Raw genomic sequence first — 25,219 nt, 5'->3', positions numbered from 1 at the left:
CTTAAAGGCCACGTCTCCCAGTGGCAGTTTGTAGGAAAAGCCCAAGAAAACTAACAGGAGGTGAGGTCATGCATGGCCCACCTGTGGCTGTGCAGGATCAGTATGCGTCCTGGAGCCACCACCCTGACCTGCCTGCATTGAGAAGAAAGGTCAGCAGGATGGGGGTGGAGGAGGAAGGTGGCCAGCCAACCTGTCATGTAATCCAAGGGCTTTCTTTTGTGACCTTTTCTTCTCCCTAAAAAAATAATAGATACACAGTAGCAGACTGCCTAGAGAGCTGCTGCTCCTTGAACCTGGACAATGTGCATTCAGGACTGCGAGGAGACATCCAGCAGATAGCATTCAGCATGCACTGTAGCTGTCCTTGCTACCAAGCTCTCATACAGATGTTCATTGAACTGCCAGAGGAAAACAAATTAATTTTAAGTGGAAGAAGGTTAGTTAAATCTTTTCTGGAAGTATTATACAGCCATTAAATTGTATAGGAAACTCAATAATAATGGGTAATGATGTCCTTCCGGGGAATTAAATAGAAGCCCAATTTACAGTGCTGCTTGGCATTCAAAGCAGAGTGTTTCACCTTCCTGGTAGAGGATAAACATTTACTAATCAGTCCTCACAAAGCCTCAGTGAGGCAGATCTCTTCACACCACTGATTCTGTTTAATAAATGGAAACAAGGAGGTACAACATACAGCCTTTGAAGCTCGGGGTTGTGCACGTCTTCAAACACGATTTGGGTCTCTGGGAGCCCACTCAGCATCTGTGTTTGAATATTGAGAGGATTTGTGAAAAGCCTCACTGCCAGGATGAGAAAGAAAGGTTTCTTTGTGCCCCTTCACTGGTTTTGGACCATCATGACACGTTCTGATACGATTCTCCAGCACAATCTCCAGAACACTGATAGTTTTCCTACACGATCACGTTACATTGCAGGAATGATATTTAGGTAAGTCAACGGTCTCGCGTCGCAGGTAGGAGCAGCAGGAATTAGCCCATACCATAGCTGCTAATTAAGTCAGGATTTAAAGGAACAAAACTTATGACCAAGTGAAAGTTGTTATTTGCAGAAGATCAGTATGGATTGGATGGGACGTGGGTTGTCAGATAGATGAGGATGTAATTAACAAGAGTATGGTCTACCCATGACCACAGACAAATTAGAATTGGGTGCCATTTTAAGGCTCTTTCCTGTCTCCTTGTCACGAATAAACACAGGATATAATGGAAAGGAGCTTCACACCAGCCCTGAGCTGCAGCAAAAGGAGGGGTTTTTCCCGTGAATTTCAGTTTAATTGTTGTCTGCTTACCCGGGATCCTAACTTGATTTTGCAGCTGGCTCCTGTGCAAGGATCCCACAGAACACAGATAGGGAATCTGCAGTGCTCATCAAAGTGCAAATAAAACCAGCAATGGACACAGCCAGGACTGAAACGGGCTTGTGTAGACATGATGTTATGTGTTCAAACCATGGAGGAAAGCCCAACTTCCTGATTAATCTGTGCTTCGGTGATTAAAGTGTTGCCATGGTGGTCTAAGAAGTAGTATTCTCCTTTCAGGCACTATCAGGCTTAGCTGGAGCTCTGGGTAGGATAAAGAAGCAGTTTCCCCAACTAGTTTTTATCTGAACAACCTTCAACACAACAAAAGTAGTAAGTTCCCCAAAACAACAATTCTGCATTGGTGACTGACTGTCCAGACAAAGCAATGCAACCTTTATACCCTCAGTAAAAAAAACAGTAGCTCAAAAGTTTATTACCATTTTCATTATGCCAGAGATGTCACTAATAACACTTCAAAGTATGTAACACAGCAAGAGTGCTCTTCACTATCTGTACAGAGAGTAATCCCTGGTTAGTTCAGAGACTCTTTCAGGGGAGTTAGGAGATTGCTCCCATCCCACCTTCTCATCCCATCCCACCTTCTCATCCCATCCCATCCCATCCCATCCCATCCCATCCCATCTTCTCCTTGAGTTATATAACATCAAAACAAGACCAGGCATGCTGGATAAAGTTTGGATTTGCTTCAAGTCACCGAAAATGTGTCCACTGCCTTCAATGAAGGCAGGATTTCACCTAATGTTTCTAGCAGACTCTTATGAAATAGTGTTGAAAAGGATCTCGAGGGCCACCCTGTCTCTTCTTTTGCTGCAAGGCAGGATCAGCTACAGCTCTGCCAGTCCTGATGGATGTTTGTCTAACTGGTCCTGAATGAGCTGGAATATTTGACAGCACCTTGAGCTCTGCTTCCGTTTTCACCTGTCCTGAGATACAAAAAAGGGAAAGAAAGTTAAAAAAGGACTTATTAACTGACTCTACCAGGATTTTTGACTGGTTTAAAGGACCAGTGTCAATTTCAACATCTGATGTCTCACAATCTCCTAATGATGGGAACTAATCCCACTCACCCCCCGAGGGAGCTTTCCCCTGATTTATTGACATTTTTCCCCCTTTTCTTTCTTCTTTTTGAGATATCTGAAGTGAAATTGTGTTGTCCTAATTCCCACCTTGTCTTTTTCTCCACCATTTGAGTTCTGGTCTGATTTCAGTGGCTGCCCCATAAAAAGCAATAGTTAAAACTAATGTTTTGGGGTTTTCTCACCTGAAGGCCTGTCAGCCTTCCAGCATGGAGTCACGAAGTGGCATGATTTTAATTCCAGGACTAAAATGCCAACTACTGTGACTAGGTTGGCAACATGGAAAGGCAGAGAGACAGCAGAACTATAGTGACCAGGCAGGACCAATAGCTTAGAGGGAAGGAAGAGCAGTGGGCAAAAGAAGAAATATTTAAGTCTAGTTCTCACTGCAAAGCACCTCTATGGTTTGGTTATGCTTCCAGAATGAAACATCACCATTCATTAAAGGCCCTTTGCATACAGTCCAATACTTACAGAAGCAAAGTGGGGTCCTTGCTTCAGTTTCAAGAAGACCTGAATTGCACTCAGAAACAATAAAATACTCCTCCTCATTGGCAGGCAATTTGAAATACACTCCTTGCATCTCCTGCAGCTCCAGGAAACCTATCCCATGGCTCCTCAAAATACATTCGTGGTTTAGAATGGGAAACATAGGCACAAGGTTAACATTTACAGCTGATGTTTCTGAAAGTAAAGATCTGAGGCAGATGCCTACATGTAGCAGTCAGAGACCAAGAGGTGGATTTCCCATGCATCCTCTCCCACCCAGGGTACCCCATGCATGAAGCTTTCACAAGTATTAGTTTAGAAAACTCACTACACAGCATCCAATAGCAAATATACAATTCATTGTTGCCAAAGTATGTGAGAAAAGGCTTTGTACTTGGAGTCTGCTCTTAGCCCTTACTGAGCATTTTATTCCCCAAATGCAAACACTGAACAATCTCTACTGGTGAAAGAGAAGATAAATGGCCTTTTCAGCCAAGCCATAAAATAGCCAACTTCATAAACAGTCACAAAACCTCCTGACATTAAAGGGTCTCAGCTTTGCACAGGGACAAAGCTGATCAGTTCTGTGAGATACTAGCAGTGGCCAAAACAGAGTTCAGCTAGAAGTCTCCTCTGCACCATTACTGCCATCAAACACAACGCCACTAGAAAGGCAGGAGGAAAGCAGAGGGGCACTGGAAGAGGAATGCTGTGCTGCTGGCCAGAGGAACCTGTACATGCTACTTGCAGTAAAAATAGCAAGTGACTTAGAGGCTGGGATGGTGAGTCTGTGAAGGAACCAGAACTGCTGCTGGGACATACAGCCCATGGGAACACGTTTAGCATCACCTTGGTCCTTGGTGCCTGTGGCTTCCAACTTCCTCAAGAATTTGGTAGGATTCACTGAGAGTTGAAATCAGCTTCCTGGGACAGCAGGAAAGCTTGTTCTGCTCAGTGCTGTCTAAAGAATAGGTTCCTGAAGGCATTGTTATAGTTTTTGTTGAAGGCAGTGTAGATGAGTGGATTAAAAAAGGAATTTGAGTAGCCTAGCCATAGAAAAATACTCTTCCAAATGGGTGGGATGTCACACGAGCAGAGGGGATTGATGAGCTCCGTAATGAAGAAGGGGATCCAGCAGAGGACGAAGACCCCGATCAGGATGCCCACCATGAGGGCAGCTTTCTTTTCCTTCTGCTCTCTCCATGTGTCTCCCTCCGTCTGGAATGTAACAGTGGCATGACGGACAGTGAAGACCATCTGTGGCTGCTGGGCAGCTTCTTTTACCTGCCAAACACAAACACAAGTTACACCATATGTGCTTTAGACAATTGATCCCACACAGCAGGTACACAACCAATCTACACAAGTGATGGGCAGAGCTCACAGGGAAATGCCCACTGTCAACATCACACTCTAATGAAGAGCAGAGTGGTTGCATGACCCTCTTCTGGATAGCAGAGACTATTTTTAAGTAAGGCTCAAGAGGGCAGTGATATATGGGCACATGGAATTGCTCACACAACACCAGAATAGGATTATTTCCCCATTTACAATCAGATCAGGAGAACAGGCACACACCCACGTGCCATGCACAGTAGTCTCCTTGGTTCCTCTGAACTCATTGAGTTTAAGAGTCCTTCTTAGCAGGAGAGGCAAGAAAATAAGCATACATTTCCTTCCTCCCCTCAAGAAGTCTTTACAGTGCACAGTCACCATGCCTGGCGTGAACTGACATGATACAGCCAGTTAGGAAGGATTTACGAGGATGTTCTGCACCTGTGTCTTCTGTGTGGGCAAATTCACAGCCAAAGCCACAGTTGCTGGCCAGGTTATCGTCCCCAGTGGAGATGGGATCCCATCCATTCACACCCCCACGCACCTCCCCACCAGCGGAACGGTGACCCCTTACTCATGCTCGCGATCACTGATTCAGCATTCCATGGGGGGATGCCTGTGAGTCACCGCACGCCCACGTGGAGCCCAGGCTCACCAGCTGGCCCAAAGTTGCTTTAGCTACACCTTGTGTGCTCTCAGCTGGGAACTCAGGAGTCAAAAGACTGGCCTTGCAAGCTTTGAAGTCAACCTTCCCTCGAAAGCCTCCAGGATTCACAGGGATTTGGTGGGCTGCTGTTTGCTTGCACACTTTAGCTCTAAGTTTCCCCTACTGGTGCAAGGGCTTGGCTACTTCAAGCAGTTGACTAGAGTTAAAACACAACTGAAATGACCTACCTCCAGGGCTTCTGGTGCAATGGGGGTGATGGAGTTGCTCTTCCGAGACCCAATGCGAAACTTGGCAGCCTTGTAGATCTTCCAGTACACAAAGAGCACCACACAGAGGGGTAGGTAGAAGGCGCCAAAGGTGGAGAAGATGGTATAGGAAGGCTCCTGGCTGACTTGGCACTCCTCACTGTTCTCTGAATAAGTTTCTCCCCAGCCAAAGAGCAGCGGGGCCAAGGAGATGAAGGCAGAGAGTGCCCAGGTGAGGGCAATCATGATGTTGGAGATGCGGCGCCGGGTGCGGAGCGTGTACTCCAGGTGGCGGGTGATGGACCAGTAGCGGTCAAGGGCAATGGCTGTGACGTTCCAGATGCTGGCAGTGCAGCACAGCACATCAAAGCAGATCCACACCTGGCAGAGCAACCGGCCCAGGCGCCACCGACGCCCTGATAACTCATGCACCAGGCTGAGGGGCATGACTAGGGCTGCTACCATCACATCAGAGATGGCCATGGAGGCCACCAGGTTATGGGGCACCCGGTGGAAAGTGCGAACCCGAAGGATGGTGGCCAAGACCAGCCCGTTCCAGAGAAACGTGGCCACCACCAGCATGGCCAACAGGGTGAGGATAAGGACGCTGAAGACAGAGAGATGCACCCGGCTGCCGTCCGGGCCACTGGAGGACCCGCTCCGGTTGCCGGCATCTGGCGTCGTCTCGGCGAAGCAGGTGATGTTGAGCAGGCGCTCCATGCCGGGGGCTCCGGGACAGCCGCGCTGTGAGGGTCGAGGCAGCTGGCGGTGCTGGGCGCTGCGCAGTCCCCGCGCCGGGGCGAGGAAGGGACGGGAGGCGGCGCCGCCCTACCGCGGGCGCGGAGGATCCCCGGACGCCCCGAGCTGTGCGCTGGCCGCCGCCGGGGTCTTCATCCCCGGGAGGAAGCAGAGTCCTGCGTCAGCCGCTTCCTGACTGCAGCCCCCGGCCCGCCCCGGCGCTTCAGCCCCGGCGGCAGGAGGCGGCGGCTCCGCGGGCGCGGCGGGGTGCGCGGCTGCGGGGCGGCGCGGAGCGAAGCGGGGCGGTGCTGTCTGCGGCCGCGACAGCGGAACCCAGGCAGAGGAGCGGCGGCCTCTGCGGAGGAGTCGGCGCCGGTGGCTGGTGAGGCTTTGGGCGGGCAGGTGAGTGTGTGCATGTGTGTCCCGCCGTGCGCTGGTGCGGAGTGGGCAAAGGGCTCGGGACTGGGGCAGCTCGGGGCTTCGTGCTTAGTCATTTCAGTGAGAGAATTGTCCGTCGGAATCAGCGCCGGGCGCAGCGGGGCGAGGGTAGCGCCGGCAGCCGCTTCCCGCTGTCCGCTTCCCGCAGCTCGCTGCTCGCACCGTGCAGGCTACAGCCCCGGCTTTGTCTGCGCCGCTTGTCCTCGGGGTGGCTTCTCCACCGCGGGGCATATTCCGAATCAAACGCAGAAAGTTCTCACCCTGACGAATTTTATCTGGGCTCTTCTGAAAATACCTCACTGAGGTGCCATGTGCATTCTACATCTCCTTTATCTGCTGGTGCCTGTGTCCAGCGAACCCGTTAGCAACCCTGGTTATTCTGCGTAGCAGCAATGTGGCAGGGGATTCTTTCTTTGGGAACTTCTGCTCTGGCATTTCCTAACTTGTTAGCAATTGGCAGGCATTTTGTTAGAAATAATCCATCACTTGACTGATGTTATAAATTGCTGAAATACTAGCATTAGCCATTAATGAAATGTTTGAGCATTTCACCTGGTTTTTCTCATGCTGCTTGTGATGAGAAGTGGGATTCTGGGCCTCACAGAGGAAAGCAGAATTTAAACCCACGGAGCAGGTTTCCCATGCACCATCTTCATGCAGGTATGCCAGCCAGCTCCAGCTTGCCAGCCCTGGACTGCGTTCAGGCAGGGCTGTGCCAGTGCTGGCACCTCACATCCCTGGACAGACCTGGGATAATGGGTCCAGAGAGCTTTTGGGTCCAGAGAGCTTTTGGGTCAGAGCTGACACATGCTGGTCGGCACTACCGTGAGGCTCACAGTCTGCATCTCTTGTGGGGAGAAGGAAAGGCAGGCATTAGTGTTAAGAATCAGTGACAATGACATTTGCCAGTGAGCTGCACTTTCACAGACCTTGGGGAGAAAACACAAATGCAAGAGATGTTCAGGGGAGTACCTGGTGCATACTGCACTAGTAGTGTGTATAGAGAGTAGGTCGTGAGTTCAAGCCTGCAGTGGGCAGTAGTGTCCTCCCTGCTCTAGTCATGAGGTCTGTGGTGACAGGTTGGACTCGATGATCTTTGAGGTCTCTTCCAACCTTAGTGATACTGAATACTGAATTAAAACCAAACTGGTGCTTCCTGCTCTCTTCTGAATCTCTCTGGACATTTTAATGAGAAATAGCAAAGTGACATTGACAAAGGCTAATGAAACAGGACGTTTTCTAATGCTGCTACTTGTTTCTCTGCACTACCAAGTGAAACACAAAGCAAAAACAGGTCTGGAAACTTGTTTTGGTGGGATGGGAATTCCCTGATCTGGACTCATGCTGTGCTGTGGTATTTGTCCTCAGAGCCAGAGAACTGAACCTGTCTATTGTAGTTACTAGAGCAGGTGTAGCCTTGTAGCCTATACCATAATATTGGAAATATACTGCCATCTTTTTGGAGGAGAGATGATTATTTTCTCTTTTATCCACAAGAATACAATTTTGGACAAAGTAGGTCTTATGCTTACAACTCAAAGGACAAATGGAGTTTGCAGGCTTTCCTAAAGCCTCCTGATTTAAAATTCCTGGTTTGCAAGGTGCCAAACATACTTGACTGTCATTTCATTGATCAAAATACTTAGCACCTGCTAAGACTGATTTCCCTCTATGCAACAAACCTTGGAATTTTATGTCCAGTTTGGGGTCTCTCAGTACAAAACATTGACATACTTGTCATACTCTGTCCAGCTCTGGGCCCCCGGTGTAAGAAAGACGTGGAACGGCTTGAAAAGGTCCAGAGGACAGCCACAAAGGCAGCCAAGGGGCTGGAGCACCTCCTTTTTCAGGACAGGCTGAGAGTTGAGGTTGTTCAGACTGGACAAGAGAAGGGCCCAGGGAGATTTTATTGAGGCCTTCTAGTACTTAAAGGGGGCCTTCAGGAAAGATGGGGAGGGTCTTTTTATCGGGGAGTGTAGTGACAAGGATTTCAAACTGAAAGATGTGAGATTTAGATTACATATTAGGAAGAAATTCTTTACTGCCAGGGTGGTGAGACACTGGAACAGGTTGCCCAGAAATGTTGTGGGTGTCCAAACCATGAAAGGGTTCAAGGACAGGTTGGATGGGGCTTTGAGAAACATGGTCCAGCAGAAGATAGTCCTGCTGATGGCAGGGGGGGTACAGTAGGTGATCTCCAGAGGTCTCTTTCAACCCTGATGATTTGACAATTCTTGTGCAATCTTCATGTACTTTGGCTGAACACATCGGATTCTGGGGGTGGCTGAATGTTGGTATTTTTCAAGACAAAATGCTGTTTACATAGCTTAGTAAGCCCTTTGATTTTTTCTCAGAAGTGTTGATAAAGTGAGTGGAGGGCTGGGATCTGTAGTGAGTGGGGAACATGTGTGGAATGATCACATCTGTGAAAGTCTCTGAGAAAAGTATCCACACCACAGTGTCTGGGTTGTCACACACCTCCATGGATTCAGAGGAATTAAAAGTGCCTAGACTTCCCTAGATTTATCAGGGTTCCCTCTAGTAGAGACATTAAATGCTGCTTGCTTCTGAATACCATTTATGGGATTTACCTTGCAGTTCTAAATATACTGTAGACGACAGTTGGAGGCTGGGAGGGAATTCCCAGTACAATCAGTGTCACTGCCTATGTGCACATGCATGTAGTATCTGCTCTTGTGCACAGGGTGAATGGGCTAATACTGTAAATCTGCATGCAGATAGTTTGAACCTCTGCACTTAAACTGTCAGAAAAGGGAGAGGAGATGGCTCAGGAGATGTTTTTGCTGGGCATACTTAATGAATGAATGAGATTTCAGTCTACAGGGTAGATGGAGCTGTTAGGTTAAACAAGGATTAAAGGAACACATAGACTTGCTGTATCCTTCCACCAATGCTGAAAGCTCTGCTTATTGACAGTCAGACTGCACAAGCAAGTGTACATCCTGTCAAGGCAACTTCTAAAACTCAGGTAATCATCACTTAAACTTTGTTTACCATTCATCAGCTCCAGCTCACACTTCTTACATCCAGACATGCTGTCTGAGTACACTTGCAGACCACTCACTTCTCTCATAACAAACACAAACACAAACTGCACAGGTTGTGAGGTTGTTCTCACATCCTCAGAGCCCATCCACACTTCTGATCTCACTTTACTCTTCCAAAACTAAAGTTTTCAGCGATGGCCACTATCAGCAGCGTGTTAGCCTTTCAGGTTGCCCCCCACTTCAAGTGTCCTGTGGTGTCAGGACTAGTTTTAGGACTGGAGAGGACAAAAGCTGAACCACAGCTCTTCATGGCCACACACCAGCTTTTATGAAACATATCTCTTTGTCTAATTATTCCCATAAAAGCTGCCTTAGGTACAGGGTAGTAGCTCTAACTGTGAGGAAGACTGGGTGATACCCTCCCTCTCCAGTAGTCTATGAGCTAAAGCATGTATATTTGAGGCACAGGCAATCAAGGTCCAAGGAATCTCACTTTAGGCCACAGGTTTAAATCATGATACTTCATATCTGATGTAAGCATTTTAAATGCCAAGTAACTGGCTAATCTGGGCAGCTGTCTCTCAGATTTCTTAAACTGAACCTAATTAATAGTCACATATTTATGGAATCATGAACTTACCTGAGGTTTTCTAGCATCCCAGCCAAGTGCCACAACAAAGGGAGAAAATGGAGTCTGCCTTTCTCTCCCAGTAACATGTAATTACTTGCTGCCAAGTGGAGCAATTTCTCCTGACTGAGAAGCAAAGCCTAATCCTGCTGTGTGTTAGCACGTCTTGTGGGAGTATGTTAGAGCAGGAAGAAGGAGGACCTGAGTCCCCCATGTCCCCACAGCATCCCAGTGATTGACCAACATGTTTGCTACATTGGGTTCTCTTGCTGCAGCTGCTTATGAGGAACTTTGTAAAGTGTCTGTGTCTTGGGGTAGAAAATAAAACAAAGAGTTGAAATACTGTTGAGGTGGGTTTTTTTATTTGTATGGCTAGAAAACTTTTTCTCATTCAGCTTCTAATGGCAGGTCTCACTTGGTTTAGGGCATGCAAAGCTTTCCTTTAGGAATTGCCTCAGTGACATAACTAAAATGTTTAATTCTGTGATAGGAACAAAGCAGGAGAGGAACAAAAGCTGTTCAACAGAACAGCCTCTTTGCTATCCATCTTGCCTATAAGTCCTCTTGTAGGCAAACTCCCTGGTGTGTGTTTCAGCCCTTGTGCCTCCTGAATTTGGCCACAACCTATTACAAGCCAGCCGAAAGAAAGGATAGACTCCTTGCATTACTGTGTATGTGTCAGTAAATGGACTGCTAGGAGTGTTTAGCTCTCCTCTGCCTAACACAAATTAACTTTGGCTGGAATTAAATCCTTCATTATTGCACAGCCCAAAACATATTCATGGTCAAAGGACCAGATGGAAGGTAACTTAGTAAAGTCTTAGGGCAACTCCCAGTGCAGTTAAAGTTGCACTTAGTGTAAATAAATGAAATCTAAATATCCTCTCATACCTTAAAGGATGACACTAATCATGGCTATAATTTCAGAGTCAGCAGAGCTATGCTGGGTCTCATACTGGCTTTTAGTCAAAGGTGCTTTGCAGAGACTAGTTATGACAGAAATGCAGTAACTTGGAGCCTGCCTCGGGGGGTACTGCCCTCATGAGACATCCACAGTTTTCATTTATTACTCTACTGACAGCAAATACTTACATACATCCACAGCAGCACCTCTGATCTTCTTTACCTGTTGTCAGTCCCTAGGAAAGAAGCCTTTCTCTTGGCTCAGATGGACTTGGTCTCTGCAGACTGCTTATGTACCACACACGTAAATCCATGTCTGATGATGATGATGATAATAATAATAATGATAATAATAATCCTCCAACCATGGTATTCTGCAGTTTTGCCAGTCATCTGGAATAGCAAGCCTGTAGAAAAATATTAAGGAACTGTGTGTGGGAAGACTAGGTAACTCTAACTTAATACATGAGCTTTGGCAATCAAAGCTGCCAATGGAAACTATCTGGACTCTGCCAAGGAGACAGATGGCATGATGACAGCAAATGGATGGGTCTCTAAAACTCAATTATCATTTCAGTTCAGGCCCGCTTTCTGTATGCCAGGCTGTGGAAGAGATTTGTTTATCTTGAGCTTTATGCATTTTGGCAGCTAATTTCCATAGGTGTGAAGCTATAGGGAAGGCTGTGACAGCGTTAGGCTGAGCACAGGTTTTTCTGATCTCTGTTGTTTTCCAGGTTACCTTCCTGTTCCCTTGCAGGTATTAGATTTCTGAACCTGCATTTATGTAAACCCATCTGTGGTCTGGAATTCTTCTGTCAGACCTCCAGAGGCAAAATGTTTTGAGATCCATTTACTACATGAAGAACAGAAACCGCTCTAAACAGTTTTCCAGGCCAGCAGTTCTTTGACCTTTTTTCTTATACCTCCTTCCATCCTCATTCTGCTCCAGCTGGCTCCTTAGCAGTGTGTTCCCATGGCCACGTCTTCCTTGACTGGAGTACCTTGTCCCCAAATCACCATCAACTGCTGTAATCAAATCTGGTTTTCATATTGTAACAAAGTGGCAGCATGTGCACAAATGAGAGCACTGATGGCCATCATAAATTGTAAAATTTATAAATCCCTGAGGGCTGGGTGTCAGGGGGGAGGGGACAGGCTCTGCTCACTTGCTCCCTGTGATAGCACAAGGAGCAATGGATGTAAGCTGCAGCACAGGAGGTTCCACCTCAACACAAGGGGGAACTTCATCACTGTAAGGGTCACAGAGCACTGGTACAGGCTGCCCAGAGAGGCTGTGGAGTCTCCTTCTCTGAAGACTTTCAAGGCCCATCTGGATGTGTTCTTCTGTGACCTGAGCTAGATTGTATGGTCCTGCTCTGGCAGGAGGCTTGGACTTGATGATCTCTTTGGGTCCCTTCCAACCCCTTGACATCCTGTGATCCTGTGATCATCAAGGGATGTCTTTTCTTCCACTCCAACAGCCTAATTTCTTTATAAATCTCTGCTCACTCATTTTTCCCTGGAGATACCTGCACAGCCACATCTCTACCTGCCAAACACAGTATTGGGAGTTGTGCAGCTTTCTCAGCTTGGGTATTGCTGATGAGTGTCTCAGATTCATATTCACATGCTGTTTCCTTTCCGCTGTGGACTGTTTTCCTCCCCCTGATTATTTGCTGTACCTGTATGTTTCTCTGCCCCTGCCTGTCCAGGTCATACAGATCACCAAAACTGCAGTTAATTTAAGTGAATTCCCAGTATTTCCAAGCCATGCAGCATGGCAGGTTATTAGCTGGGAAAGCTGTGGGGTTTGACTTATTTATATTTTGTGTCTGTGTTGCTATTTAAGCAAGTGAGAGGCTCACACAAAATGAGAGGCATTATTTACAAGTTAGAGAAAGTTTAATCACACAGAATCACAGAAGCACCAAGGTTGGAAGAGACCTCAAAGATCATCAAGTCCAACCTGTCACCACAGACCTCATGACTAAACCATGGCACCAAGTGCTACGTCCAATCTCCTCCTGAACACCTCCAGGGATGGTGAATCCACCACCTCCCTGGGCAGCCCATTCCAATGGCAAACGACTCTCTCAGTGAAGAACTTTCTCCTCACCTCCAGCCTAAACTTCTCTTGATGCAGCTTGAGACTGTGTCCTCTTGTTCTGGTGCTGGCAGCTTGGAGAAGAGACCAACTCCCTCCTGGCTACAAGCACCCTTCAGGTAGTTGTAGAGAGCAATAAGGTCTCCCCTGAGCCTCCTCTTCTCCAGGCTAAACAATCCCAGCTCCCTCAGCCTCTCCTCGTAGGGCTTGTGCTCAAGGATATGACCACACATGTTCTTTCTGTAGCTAAAATGAGGCTGTTCCCATGCCTGTACAAGAGAAGTGTTTGCAGACATCTCCTGGAGGCTGACAAAAAGCTTCCCTCTTGATGACAGGCAAGACAGCAAACTTTTCCAACTGTTTGAGCAGACAGCTCTTTTTAAAGGACCCCAGATATCATTTATCTCAGATTTTGGCAGTCTCAGGTTACAAATACTTTATTTTAGTCCCTTTTACTGCAGCAGGCACCTGATTAAGCAGTGTCTTCTTGCTACTGCTATAAAATTCTCTGAACCCATGGGATGAAAGTGGTTGTATAAATGTGTCTAAATGTCTCCTATATTTTTCACAAGGATTTTTATTAGTGGCATCATTATATTTTACAGCCAGTATTCACTATTTGACAGCAAAATGTTGCCAGACCTTCTTTTAATTGCCTGGTAATTCATTGTATTATAAAATTACAGATTTTTTTTCCCTGTCTTTTTTCCTGGTGGTGGTCCAGTGGTTTGCAAGCTGCAGCAGCTCACCAGTGGGTCATGCTCAGCTCCCACACTGGGGACAGGCCATGTGTCAGTGGGAATATACTCATGCAAGAACTGGTGGTGGGGAGGCCAATCCAACAAGAGTGGCTCAGGCCAGCATCTCAGCGTTTCCTGGGGTACAGCTGTGCACCCACCCTTGCCTTGTCCTGCAGCGAAGCCACCAGGCTCAGAGGGAGCTGCTGGCATCTGCCACCAGTGAGTTTCTCCTTTCTTCTCAGAGCCCTGCCTTCCACTTTTCTTCAGGTGCCTCAAAGTATATTTCTATTACAAGAAAGCTGGAGAGGGACTTTTTACAAGGGCTTGTTGTGATAGGATGAGAATGAATGGATTTAAGCTTGAGGAAGGTAGATTTAGAGTGGATATTGGAAAGAAATTATTTACAGTGAGAGTGGTGAGACACTGGAACAGGTTGCCCAGGGAGGCTGTGGATGGCCTCTCCCTGGAGGTGTTCAAGGCCAGGCTGGATGAGGCCTTGAGCAGCCTGGGCTGATGGAAGGTGTCCCTGCTCATGGCTGGGGGTTTGGAACTAGATGATCTTTAAGGTCCCTTCCAACCCAAACCATTCTGATTCTATGATTCGATATGCAATATGTCATGTAATTCTCATCCCTGTGAAGATTTTCATATGGGACCTGAAAGGCAAGGGACCTGGCTGGCCTTGTTAAGCAGGCTGTCAGTATCCTTCCTCCTCCACACAATTCATCATCTTCAATATATGCTGACGCCTCTCCTTTCTTCTGTGCTTTATAGACCACTACAATAGTTGACATGGTCAGCTCTGAAAACACCACCGCTAGCGAATGACCTGGCAGTAGGGTTGTAAATGCAATTTTGGAATGAATAGAATAGAATAGAATAGAATAGAATAGAATTCACCAGGTTGGAAGAGACCTTTGAGATCATCAAGTCCAACCTATCATCCAACACTATCTAATCAGCTAAACCATGGCACCAAGCACCCTGTCAAGTCTCTTCCTAAACACCTCCAGTGATGGTGACTCCACCACCTCCCTGGGCAGCCCATTCTAATGGCCAATCATTCTTTCTATGAAGAAATTCATAACCAAGATCAATAGTTCAATACAAAAATGAGGAAAAAAAAACCCACCACCAAACACTTAACATTTTCTGGTTTTAAAGCATTTCATCCAACATTCACACATGCAGCATGTTCTGTCCCTTAGTTTTGACACCTAGCACTTTTCTCAGTCTTGCAGAGCTGCCCACACACACACGGGCTCCCCATCCCTCCTCTTTTGCTCACACTCCAGCCAGTCCACCTGCAGGTACTCTGTCCTTCCCCTGCCATCACCCCTTCTGCAGCAAGGCCACACCTTGATGGCAGTCTGCTGCTGGGGTCCATGGTTTGGCATGAGTGAGGATGAGGCACAGACTCTGCTACATTGCAGGTTCTCCATTTCAAGGAGGTTTCCTTGCAGATTTTCTGGGTTTATGACAGTTGTGACTGTAAGGAATCATAAAGCCGAATGTCCTTGCCCCAGACAATCCCTCCTGCCTGGAGAGAGGCATGACCCATAAAATCACTGCCTTGCACTCTCAGGTTCATGGCAAGTGTTACAAAAGAGCACTGTGGGTTGTGGAGAACCGCAGGGGGTTCATGAGGGTGCATCTTGCAAGCAATTACTGATAAACACTCCTCTGGAGTATTTCACATGGGTGAGGTTTAGCACAAGGGCTTGGGCTGTGTAAGCAGAATTAGCCATCAACATGCCTAGCATTTGTTATAAAAAATTATGGCAGCTTCTTTCTGTGAGCATCAGTGAAACGTGGGGAAATAGACTTCCTTGAGCAATCTATGGCTCTGGATGCATCTCTGCAATTCATTTCAGAGAGGATTATTATTTTAAAATCTAATAAGATCTTTCATACAACAGAAATGTTTAAAATGTAGATATCTAAAGCCCCTGGACTGCTCAGCAAATCTCCCAAAGACATCCTTATCTGAATCAATCTTTCATCCCTTTTTCTGAATAATAATACTCCTATAGCAGCTTTTATATCCTTTATCCTTCAGAGTGAAGAGAGACATGGGTGAGCTTTTTTGCTGTACAAAAGCAAGACCAATCTCCAAGGTATGCTCAGTAACCAATCAAGTCAGCCTATTATGAGAAATTACCCTCTGCAAATTGATACGCTAAATGGTGACGTACGTGTTTCTGTTCGTGTCAGCTTAATGCAAAGAGAGCTGGATTCACCTCCCTGTGTAGTCCTCTTCCTTCCCTTGCCCTGAGCTAGAACAGGAATATGCACATAAAACCAGCAAGGGTATGTAACCTTTTGATATTTACCAACTGCATTATTTATGGATGTGTGAGCCAACTCTCAGCGTGTAGGAGCCACGTGGTAGCTGTGCTCTTCTGGGGAGGGCAGATCTTCATGTATCCTGTGAGGGACCTAAATATTTGCATTGATTAGATCCCAGTTTGGTGCTTTAATCATCCAATTGTGATGAGCACTGTATGAATCACAAGCATGTACATATAAAGCATAAAATGTGTAGAGCACTACAACTAGATGTTGAATATGTTAGCCACTGGAACACGCTCAGTGGGTCATGTTCAACACAGACCTATTTCAGGAACACATCCTCATTCACTCCTGTCTTTAATTTCAAGTATGTTTCACAGACTACAGAATTAACCAGGTTGGAAAAGACCTCTGAGACCATCAAGTCCAACCCATCACCCACACCATCTGATCAACTAAACCATGGCACCAAGTGCCCCATCCAGTCTCCTTTTAAACACCTCCAGAGACAGTGACTCCACCACCTCCCTGGGCAGCACATCCCAATGGCCAACCTCTCCCCCTGGGAAGAACTTCTTCCCCACATCCAGCCCAAACCATCCCTGGTGCAGCTTGAGACTCTGTCCTCCTGCTCCAGCACCAACCCCCACCCGGCCACAACCCCCACTCAGGGAGCTGCAGAGAACAACAAGGCCTCACCCTGAGCCTCCTCCCCTCCAGGACAAACACCCCCAGCTCCCTACCATCCAGCCTAAATCTCCCGTGGTGCAGCTTGAGACTGTGTCCTCTCCTTCTGTCACAGGCTACCTGGGAGGATTTACTTCTCAAAGGCTGAGACTGGCCTTAGTGAAACAAAAGGCTGACCTGCTCCCACAGGAGCATGCTGAGGGCCAGCAGATCCAGAGACATGATTCTTGCAGTCTACTATGCTCTGGTAAGACCTCTTCTGGGGGACTGTGTCCAGCTCAACACAAGAAGGACATGGACCTGATGGAAAGAGGGTCCAGAAGAGGCCTCAAAAATGGTTGGAGGGCTGAAGCGTCTCTCCTACGACAGGCTGAGAGAGTTGGGGTTGCTGAACCTGGAGAAGAGAAGGCTGTGGGGAGACTTTAGTCCTATCAAAATTAACAGGTTTTGAGGATAGGCTTAGAGCTAAGGGTGTGATTTTGGAGCATCCATGACTCAAAGATAAAGGATGGGGAAATTGTCACACAATAAGAGGACACAGTCTCAGGCTGCACCAGGGGAGGTTTAGGCTGGAGGTCAGGAGGAAGTTTTACACAGAGAGAGTGGTTGCCCATTGGAATGGACTGCCTGGGGAGGTGGTGGAGTTGCCATCACTGGAGGTGCTCAGGAGGAGACTTGACAGGGTGCTTGGTTGCATGGGTTAGTTGATTAGGTGGTGTTGGATGATAGGTTGGACACGATGATCTTGAAGGTCTCTTCCAACCTGGTCTGGTCTATTCTATTCTATTCTATTCTATTCTATTCTATTCTATTCTATTCTATTCTATTCTATTCTATTCAAAAAGCTTAGCCTGTAGACAAACTTAGCTATGGAAATGCCCCTTCCCTTTTATTAAAAAGACAAAAAAGTTTCCAGTTCTCTTAGTGTCTCTTAGTGCAAGCAACACTAAGGAAAATACCATACTGCACATACAGAATGAGTTAAATCAATTGACTGCTATCCAGCCACACAGAAAAAGGATGTAATCATAACTGCAAGCAGCAAAATGGTTCTGCCTAATAGTTAAACATCACTAAGAGCTGCTGTGTCTAATAGAATGCAGATCTCATTATCTGTTTGTTCTGTGCATCCTGAGATAACTGTTCAAGTTGAAAAGTATAAAAAATTGATTCAATTCCCTGACATTTGGGATACAAGAGGGTCAGGTTGGTCTTGTAACAAATAACAGCTTGAGGCATATGGAAAGGAGTGTAATTGAAGATAAGGCTCTAGCAAGATGAGTGGAAAATGTAATAAGAGTTCAAGGATACATTAAACAAATGTATCCTGGTCTTCACACTGTAATCACCTATGTGTGCCATAAGGCAAACAGCAAATGTAATTGACACCCTGAGGGAAGATCATTACAGCTTTGGTGCTTGCTGCCTCATGCCATGATTTCTTCTAGTTGCAACACTGGGAATGCAGAGTTGGCAAATCCTGGGACTCTGTGGCTGCTCTAATTTATGTAGGGAACTCATCAAGCTCTGTAGAAACCTGTGGAAGTTTTCAGTGGCTTCTTTGAAGGTTAAACCTTTATCTGTGACTGTCTACCGAAGTCATAGGTTAAAAACGACCAACATTGGCAAGAATATGGCAGAAGGCCCAGTAATGAAGGAAGATGACAGTCCTTTAAAAACAAGGATGGTCTTTTAAGCACATAGGAGAGCTAACAAGTTCAAGCTGCAATACACCAAAACCAAAAGAAACACTTCTTCATAGTTGGTGTGTTGGAGAGGTTCAGTGTGATCACGTTTTCTTGCATGTAGTATGGCAATTGTCCCGTTTCCCAAATCCCTGGTCAGTTTCAGCCATATCTGACCAGGCTGTAGAGGCATCAGGGATACATGTGAAATCCTCAAGGAAGCTAAAACCAGAGCTAGAGCTGGGAGTGGCTTGAGAGTATAAGCAGTGTGTCTGCATCTGTCCTGAGCTCAGCTCTAATGAGAGAAGTCTTGACAGTGAGAACTATTTCTTGGAATCCCAGCTTCTGTACTGGGAAGTACTGGGTAGTTGAGATTGTTAAAACAGACTTATTTAGATAATCTGTAATTCCAGTGGGTTTTTTTCCTGCCTGTAAAACTAGTAGACAGTTAGGGGCTTAAGTAACAAATGTGTTACTTCATAATGTTTTCTGCTTGGCATACTAAATAGGCAAAGAGTTCTAGCTATCAATCTGTAATTAATTAAGCTGGCTCTGAGCTCATGTTAAAACTACTGATCAGCTAAGAGCAGCAGTGGATTCTTCATCCGTTGGTGCCTTCAGATCAAGGTTCAATATATTTCAGGAAGTTCCACTTTAACTAACCAGTTAGTTTTAAAGTTCCACTTTAACTAACCACTCAAGACACTTCAGCTCAGAGCAAGAGTATTTTGGGTGAAATTTAAGGGCATAATAAAGATTTGGCATGAAAAAGGCCAATTTTGTACCTTTCCACAGAAATTCATTTTAGTACCTCCAGGTTTCTTCAACTTTTTTAGTTTTGTTTCAAGCCTGCTTGAATGAAAGCCCAGGCTTAAAGAAAAAAATCCATTTTCTGTTGTTTGGCTGATACTGATTTACCCAAATGGAAAGCCTGTGAACGGAGGAAATCTTGACAAGCTGCAAAGAAGGGCTGCAGGGATAATTAGCCACCACATTTCATAAACATCTTTTCTTGAACTCAGAAAACACACAGAAATTGATAGGTACCTTAATAGGAGCAGCAGCAAAGACTTCTCCTGAGATGCAAAGAACAGAGCCTATAAATTATAGTATCACATTTTATTTGTGGTTATTATTTCCTTTTGCTCAGAGCACTGGGAGGACTTGCATTCTTCTGGTGCATTACAATCAGGTCCTGAACTCATTAAGGAAGTATTAGGATGTTATACACACACACACATATGTATATATATATATATATATGTACCTGTGTACCTAGAAAAAAATATATAAAGTTACTGGTAATCTGAGGGAAAGAGAAAAAAAATCAGCCTCATTTACAGACTTAGATCAGATATTAGGGGAAGACCTCTTAAGCTTAAGGAATTTTTACAACACTAGAAGGAGGTATTGGGAAGGTTACATAGATGTTATCACTGGAAGTTTTAAAGGAGTAGGATTAACTGAGGGTTCCTCCTGCTAGTCCCCCATCGATGCTGGCAGCTTCTTTACACTGTATGTGTGGAGAATCTGCAATTTCAGAGAGCCCTGCATCAGTCTGCATAATTAATTCCCTTATTAGCAAAAAACTTCTGTGCAGCCCTGCCAGCAGACCTACTTCAAGCAAGCCTTGTAACAATGTGGTGTCATGTTACACTTATCATAGCGTCCTAAGATGCTTTGAGTTGGAAGGGACCTTTAAAGGTCGGCTAGTCCATCTGCCCAGCAGTGAGCAGGGACATCTTTAACTAGATCAGAACACTCAGAGCGCAGTCCAACCTGACCTTGATTGTTTCCAAAGAGAGAGCTTCGGTGTTTCACCACTCTTACTGTAAAAAATGTCATTTTATCTAGTCTAAATCTACCCTATTTTACTTTAAACCCATTACTCCTTACCCTGTCATTACAGGCTCTGCTAAAAAGAGTGTGCTCATCTTTCTTATAGGCTGTCTTTGAGTACTAGAAAGCTGCTAAATGGTCTCCCTGGAGCCTTCTCTTCTCCAGGCTGGACAACTCCCAGCTTTTCTCCATGAGAGGTTCCATCTCTCTGATCATTTTTGTGGCCTTCTTCTGGACCTGCTCCACATTGTTAGAGAAAATGTGGGCACAGAAGCAACTTCAGACACATGTAACTCCTGTGATTACATGCCGCTAGCTGTATTTTCATAGAATCACAGAATCAATAAGGTTGGAAGAGACCTCAAAGATCATCAAGTCCAACCTGTCACCACAGACCTCCTGACTACTAAACCATGGCACCAAGTGCCATATCCAATCCCCTCTTGAACACCGCCACGGATGGTGACTCCACCACCTCCCTGGGCAGCCCATTCCAATGGCTAACAGCTCTCTCAGTGAAAAACTTTCTCCTCACCTTGAGCCTAAACCTCCCCTGGTGCAACTTGAGACTGTGTCCTCTTGCTCTGGTGCTGGTTGCCTGGGAGAAGAGACCAACCCTCTCCTGGCTACAACCTCCCTTCAGGTAGTTGTAGACAGCAATGAGGTCTCCCCTGAGCCTTCTCTTCTCCAGGCTAAACAACCCCAGCTCCCTCAGCCTCTCCTCGTAGGGCTTGTGCTCAAGGCCTCTCCTCAACTTCATTGTCCTTCTCTGGATATGTTCAAGAATCTTAATGTCCTTCTTAAATTGAGGGGCCCAGAACTGGACACAGTACTCAAGGTGTGGCCTAACCAGTGCTGAGTACAGGGGCACAGTGACTTCCCTGCTCCTGCTGGCCACACTATTCTTGATGCAGGCCAGGATTCCATTGGCCTTCTTGGCCACCTTGGCACACTGCTGGCTTGTGTTCAACCAGCTGTCAATCAGTACCCCAAGGTCCCTTTGTGTTTGGCTGCTCTCCAGCCACTCCAACCCCTTTTGCTCCAGGTAGGTGCAGCTGCAGCTCATGGCTGTTTCTTTATCCTTACAATGTGGCATACTACAGCTCATTCACCTTTTCCTGTGGGCAGATGCATTCCTTACCAACTGTGAGGCACATGACAAGGCATACTCAGTGCAGTTGTGGACTGGAAGAGACTTGAAAATTAAACTGTTAGTTCCAAGATTGCCTTTTAGGATTCAGTGTTGCAGAAGAGATGAGAAGAAAGTTTTAAATTATAAATCACATTTACCACTCCATGTAGACCCACTGAAGGAAAAGGAGGCATGCATAGACAGCTCAAGTGAATGAAGAGCCTTCTGTGTACCTAGTTTGCATAGTTGGGTTCAGATTATGAAGTCAGATTCTTACTCACATTAAGAGATGGGTGTGGTGATAATGCAGGAAGGGTGCCTTCTGTGACTTCTCCACTTTCCAGACACGCTGAGCCCAACAGCAGCGCTCTGTTAGAAACTGGGTACTCAGTCAAGATGTATTTTATTGGGAAAGTAACATTTAGAGAGCCAGCTGCTACCAAATGAGTATGTATTATTAACGAAGGACTCAGCCTTCTGTTCAATGGAGTAAAACAAATATACAGTTTAATCTAAGCTCTGAATTTAATTAACTGCAAGAACCAAAAAAAAAATCAAACTGTTGTTTTTTTCTCACAAGCAGTTATGCCTAAATATGATATTGTAGGTGCATATGAATTTTTCATAAAATCCTTTGTGCACACAAATAAGGCATTTATGTAACCAAAGACTAATTGTCTGCACAAATCTTGTCAGCTCTCTGGGCTTTCACTAAGTGCAAGCAACACCCGTTGCAAAATAGAGATCACTTTACAGCTGTCCTGGAAACGTGGTCATAAACTTCTCCCTACAGAACTCTCATAGATAAGACATATTGGAGACTGGGCTTAGTGTGTTTGTGATACAGATAATATGCTGTTCATAGATCTCTGTGGACTGTGGTGATGTGCAAAGTTGCTGTTCAGTCTATTCAACAGAGTAAGCCCAGAACTAAACTTGTGTCAAGGCTTAACTGATCACTGCGGGTGGTTGCTCACATGTAACTACACTGTTGTGGCTGCATCAGAACAGAGACTTAAGAGATACTTATTGGGTACAGTTGGTAGGGCATGAGACTCCGAGTGTTGAGATTGTGGGTTCGAGCCTGCAATGGGCACTGATGTCATTCTTTGTTCCTCCCTGGTGGTCTAGTGGTTAGGATCCGGCGCTTTCACCGCCGTGGCCCGAGTTCAATTCCCGGTCAGGATATGAAGGCTTTTGATGGTGTTGAGGTCAATTTAAGGGGGCCTACAGGAAGGCTGGGGAAGGACTTCTCAGGATCTCAGGTAGTGATAGGACTAGGGGGAATGGAATGAAGCTGGAGGTGGGGAGATTCAGGCTAGATGTGAGGAGGAGGTTCTTCACCATGAGAGTGGTGAAACCCTGGAATGGGTTGTCCAGGGAGGTGGTCGAGGGCCCGTCCCTGGAGGTGTTTAAGACCAGGCTGGATGAGGCTCTGGCCAGCCTGATCTAGTGTGGGGTGTCCCTGCCCATGGCAGGGGGGTTGGAACAAGATGATCCTTGTGGTCCCTTCCAACCCTGAATGATACTATGATACTATGCTACATAAAGATTCTGCCATGTGCTCAGCACATCTGTAAGACTTAAGTTCCATTGAAATAGTCTCATCCCTGTGTGTGCACAATCAGACCTACCAACAGTTGCCGGGCTTGGCACATAAGCATGCTGCCATGTGACTGAGTGCCCCATGTTACATGATGGGCACCTGTCCACTTGCTGGTCCAACTTGATCTGGGTCTGATACCTCCACTGAGACAGCACTGGGAGGTGCCCAGACCAGGTAGTTGTACCTTGGGTTGAGTTTCCACCTGTCAGTGTACCGCTGTGCTCCTCCGTCTTGTGCAAATGGGCTGTAGTTGGGCTGAGGTTGGGCTGAGGGCAGCCTGAGAGGGTATTATTTGGGCTCCTCCTCCTCCCATTGTCACTCTGAGCTGGAGCAGACCAGCTTTATCTCACAACCTACCAAATCCATACTGAGGCTAGATATAGGTGAGGACTTTCTTCTACACCTAGCTATGACTAAGCAGTTGGACCAGTGCACTGATTCGGCTTAGTTCTGTGTGCTGACCTGGGAACAGAACCCAGTTTATTTCAGACAAATAGAAGGGGTATTTTTCTTGTTCAATAACATACTTTTTCAAGCTAGTTTTCTACTCTTAATATTCATAAACTAGATCACTTACATGATGCAGAAATTTGAGCTATTCATTTTTGGTTAGAAATAGTCTAATTACTAGACTTCAAATAACTTGTTGACAGGTGATTCATGAAATACAAAAAGAAGCAAAAAATATGATCATTAATTTAATTCTGCTGCTTATTTAGAACATAATTAAAGAGGAAGAATTTATGACTCATCAGAGTAGTCTTTTTTTCCTGGGAGTGGTCATCTTGAAGCTAACAAAACTGTGGATAAAAAGAAAAAGAAAAATAAAGAAGATACTTCTATGTAAGAACTCTTAAATGTGTCCAGGGAAGGGCAATGAGGCTGGGGAGAGGCCTCGAGCACAAGCCCTATGAGGTGAGGCTGAAGGAGCTGGGATTGTTTAGCCTGGAGAAGATGAGGCTCAGGGGAGACCTTCTTGCTCTCTACAACTACCTGAAGGGTGCTTGTAGCCAGGAGGAGGTTGGTCTCTTCTCCCAGGCAACCAGCAATAGAACAAGAGGACACAGTCTCAAGCTGCATCAAGAGAAGTTTAGGCTGGAGGTGAGGAGAAAGTTCCTCACAGAGAGAGTCATTAGCCATTGGAATGGGCTGCCCAGGGAGGTGGTGGAGTCACCATCCCTGGAGGTGCTCAAGAGGGGATTGGACGTGGCACTTGGTGCCATGGTTTAGTAGTCACAAGGTCTTGGGTGGCAGGTTGGACTTGATGATCTTTGAGATCTTTTCCAGCTTTATTGATTCTATGATTCCATGATTCTATGACTAGTATCACTGCTGACACTACAACAGTCACTCAATGTCACCCAGAGTGCAATACTGAGATTAATAAAATAAGTCCTCAGGGGCCACTAAAACTATTAGGGGTCTGAACTTCTACTAGGCAAGTTTTCTGTAGAGCTGGTACTGCATATTGTTTCATGGTGCAGACAGGCATATCTTTGCTTTGGCTGTACCATATAGCTTGTTACATACCTGACATCTATTCAGTCACAGGCAAGATTTTCCAAGTCTTCCTTTCACCAAGCACAGCTGCAGAGCCCTGTTCAGTAGCTGCTTTCACAGGGCTTGATTGGCATTGTATTACACTTCCATACTGTGGATGGAACGAAACATTATTTGATCTTTGTCATCATTAGTCAAAAAGAGCAATTCTGGTTGACACCTTATTAGTGGGTATCTTTTTTTCTTTGTGGAAAATTGCTTTTGCAATGAATGTCAATGTTTTAAAGCAGTGATGTGGCTGTGTATTGCTAATATAAGATATACTGTAGAGAACTTTCACATTGTGGGTATTTAAAATACTGAATGTATCTCCTGTTTTTCTGATTTGATTAGCTGAACAAACAGAAGATCCAAAGTGGCCCAACCTTATACTGCAAGAGTACAAGTTCAGCTGAAGGTTTGGGAAGGGGCATTATCATTAAAAAACACATTCAGAGCGTGCTGGTTGTTTGCATCATGCTTCATTGTCAGTCTTAGCTTAGCACCTGGTTTGAAATACTTGGAGCTGTATGAACAACTGAAAACAACAATGTGGCTGTTGAAAATCCAAAGGATAGGCAGGCCATGGGAACTCATTAGAGCACCAAATAAAATAGGCTGAGGAGGGAAGTCAAGAGGACAAATCACTTTGGTTTCCTTTGTGTGGAGTGGGAATATGCAATAGAGTTAAGATTAGATATAAGAGAAGGACTCTTGTGAGAAGGG

At 45.8% G+C, this 25,219-nt stretch overlaps 1 protein-coding gene and 1 long non-coding RNA gene across 2 annotated transcripts; one reads left to right on the top strand and one right to left on the bottom strand.

Moving 5' to 3' along the window:
- Nucleotides 1-3,779: 3,779 nt before the first annotated feature.
- On the bottom strand, nucleotides 3,780-5,874 carry HTR5A (5-hydroxytryptamine receptor 5A). Its single transcript, XM_068146431.1, has 2 exons — nucleotides 5,137-5,874; nucleotides 3,780-4,191 (listed from the first exon to the last, which is right to left on the bottom strand). The coding sequence occupies exons 1-2, from the start codon at nucleotides 5,872-5,874 to the stop codon at nucleotides 3,859-3,861; spliced, it is 1,071 nt and encodes a 356-aa protein (XP_068002532.1). The 3' UTR covers nucleotides 3,780-3,858.
- Nucleotides 5,875-6,254: 380 nt separating this feature from the next.
- LOC137445027 (uncharacterized) lies at nucleotides 6,255-24,938 on the top strand. The gene is made up of 4 exons (XR_010988314.1): nucleotides 6,255-6,294; nucleotides 15,773-15,830; nucleotides 15,928-16,023; nucleotides 24,848-24,938. It is a non-coding gene; the product is annotated as an uncharacterized lncRNA (long non-coding RNA).
- Nucleotides 24,939-25,219: the final 281 nt, after the last annotated feature.

The sequence above is a fragment of the Melanerpes formicivorus genome, unplaced genomic scaffold (assembly GCF_026170545.1).
Source record: "Melanerpes formicivorus ecotype bairdi unplaced genomic scaffold, bMelFor1.0.p_v2 SCAF_13, whole genome shotgun sequence".
Classification (NCBI taxonomy): domain Eukaryota; kingdom Metazoa; phylum Chordata; class Aves; order Piciformes; family Picidae; genus Melanerpes; species Melanerpes formicivorus.
Note: the sequence above shows the minus strand (reverse complement) of the source record. Positions and strands in the feature narration are given on the sequence as shown.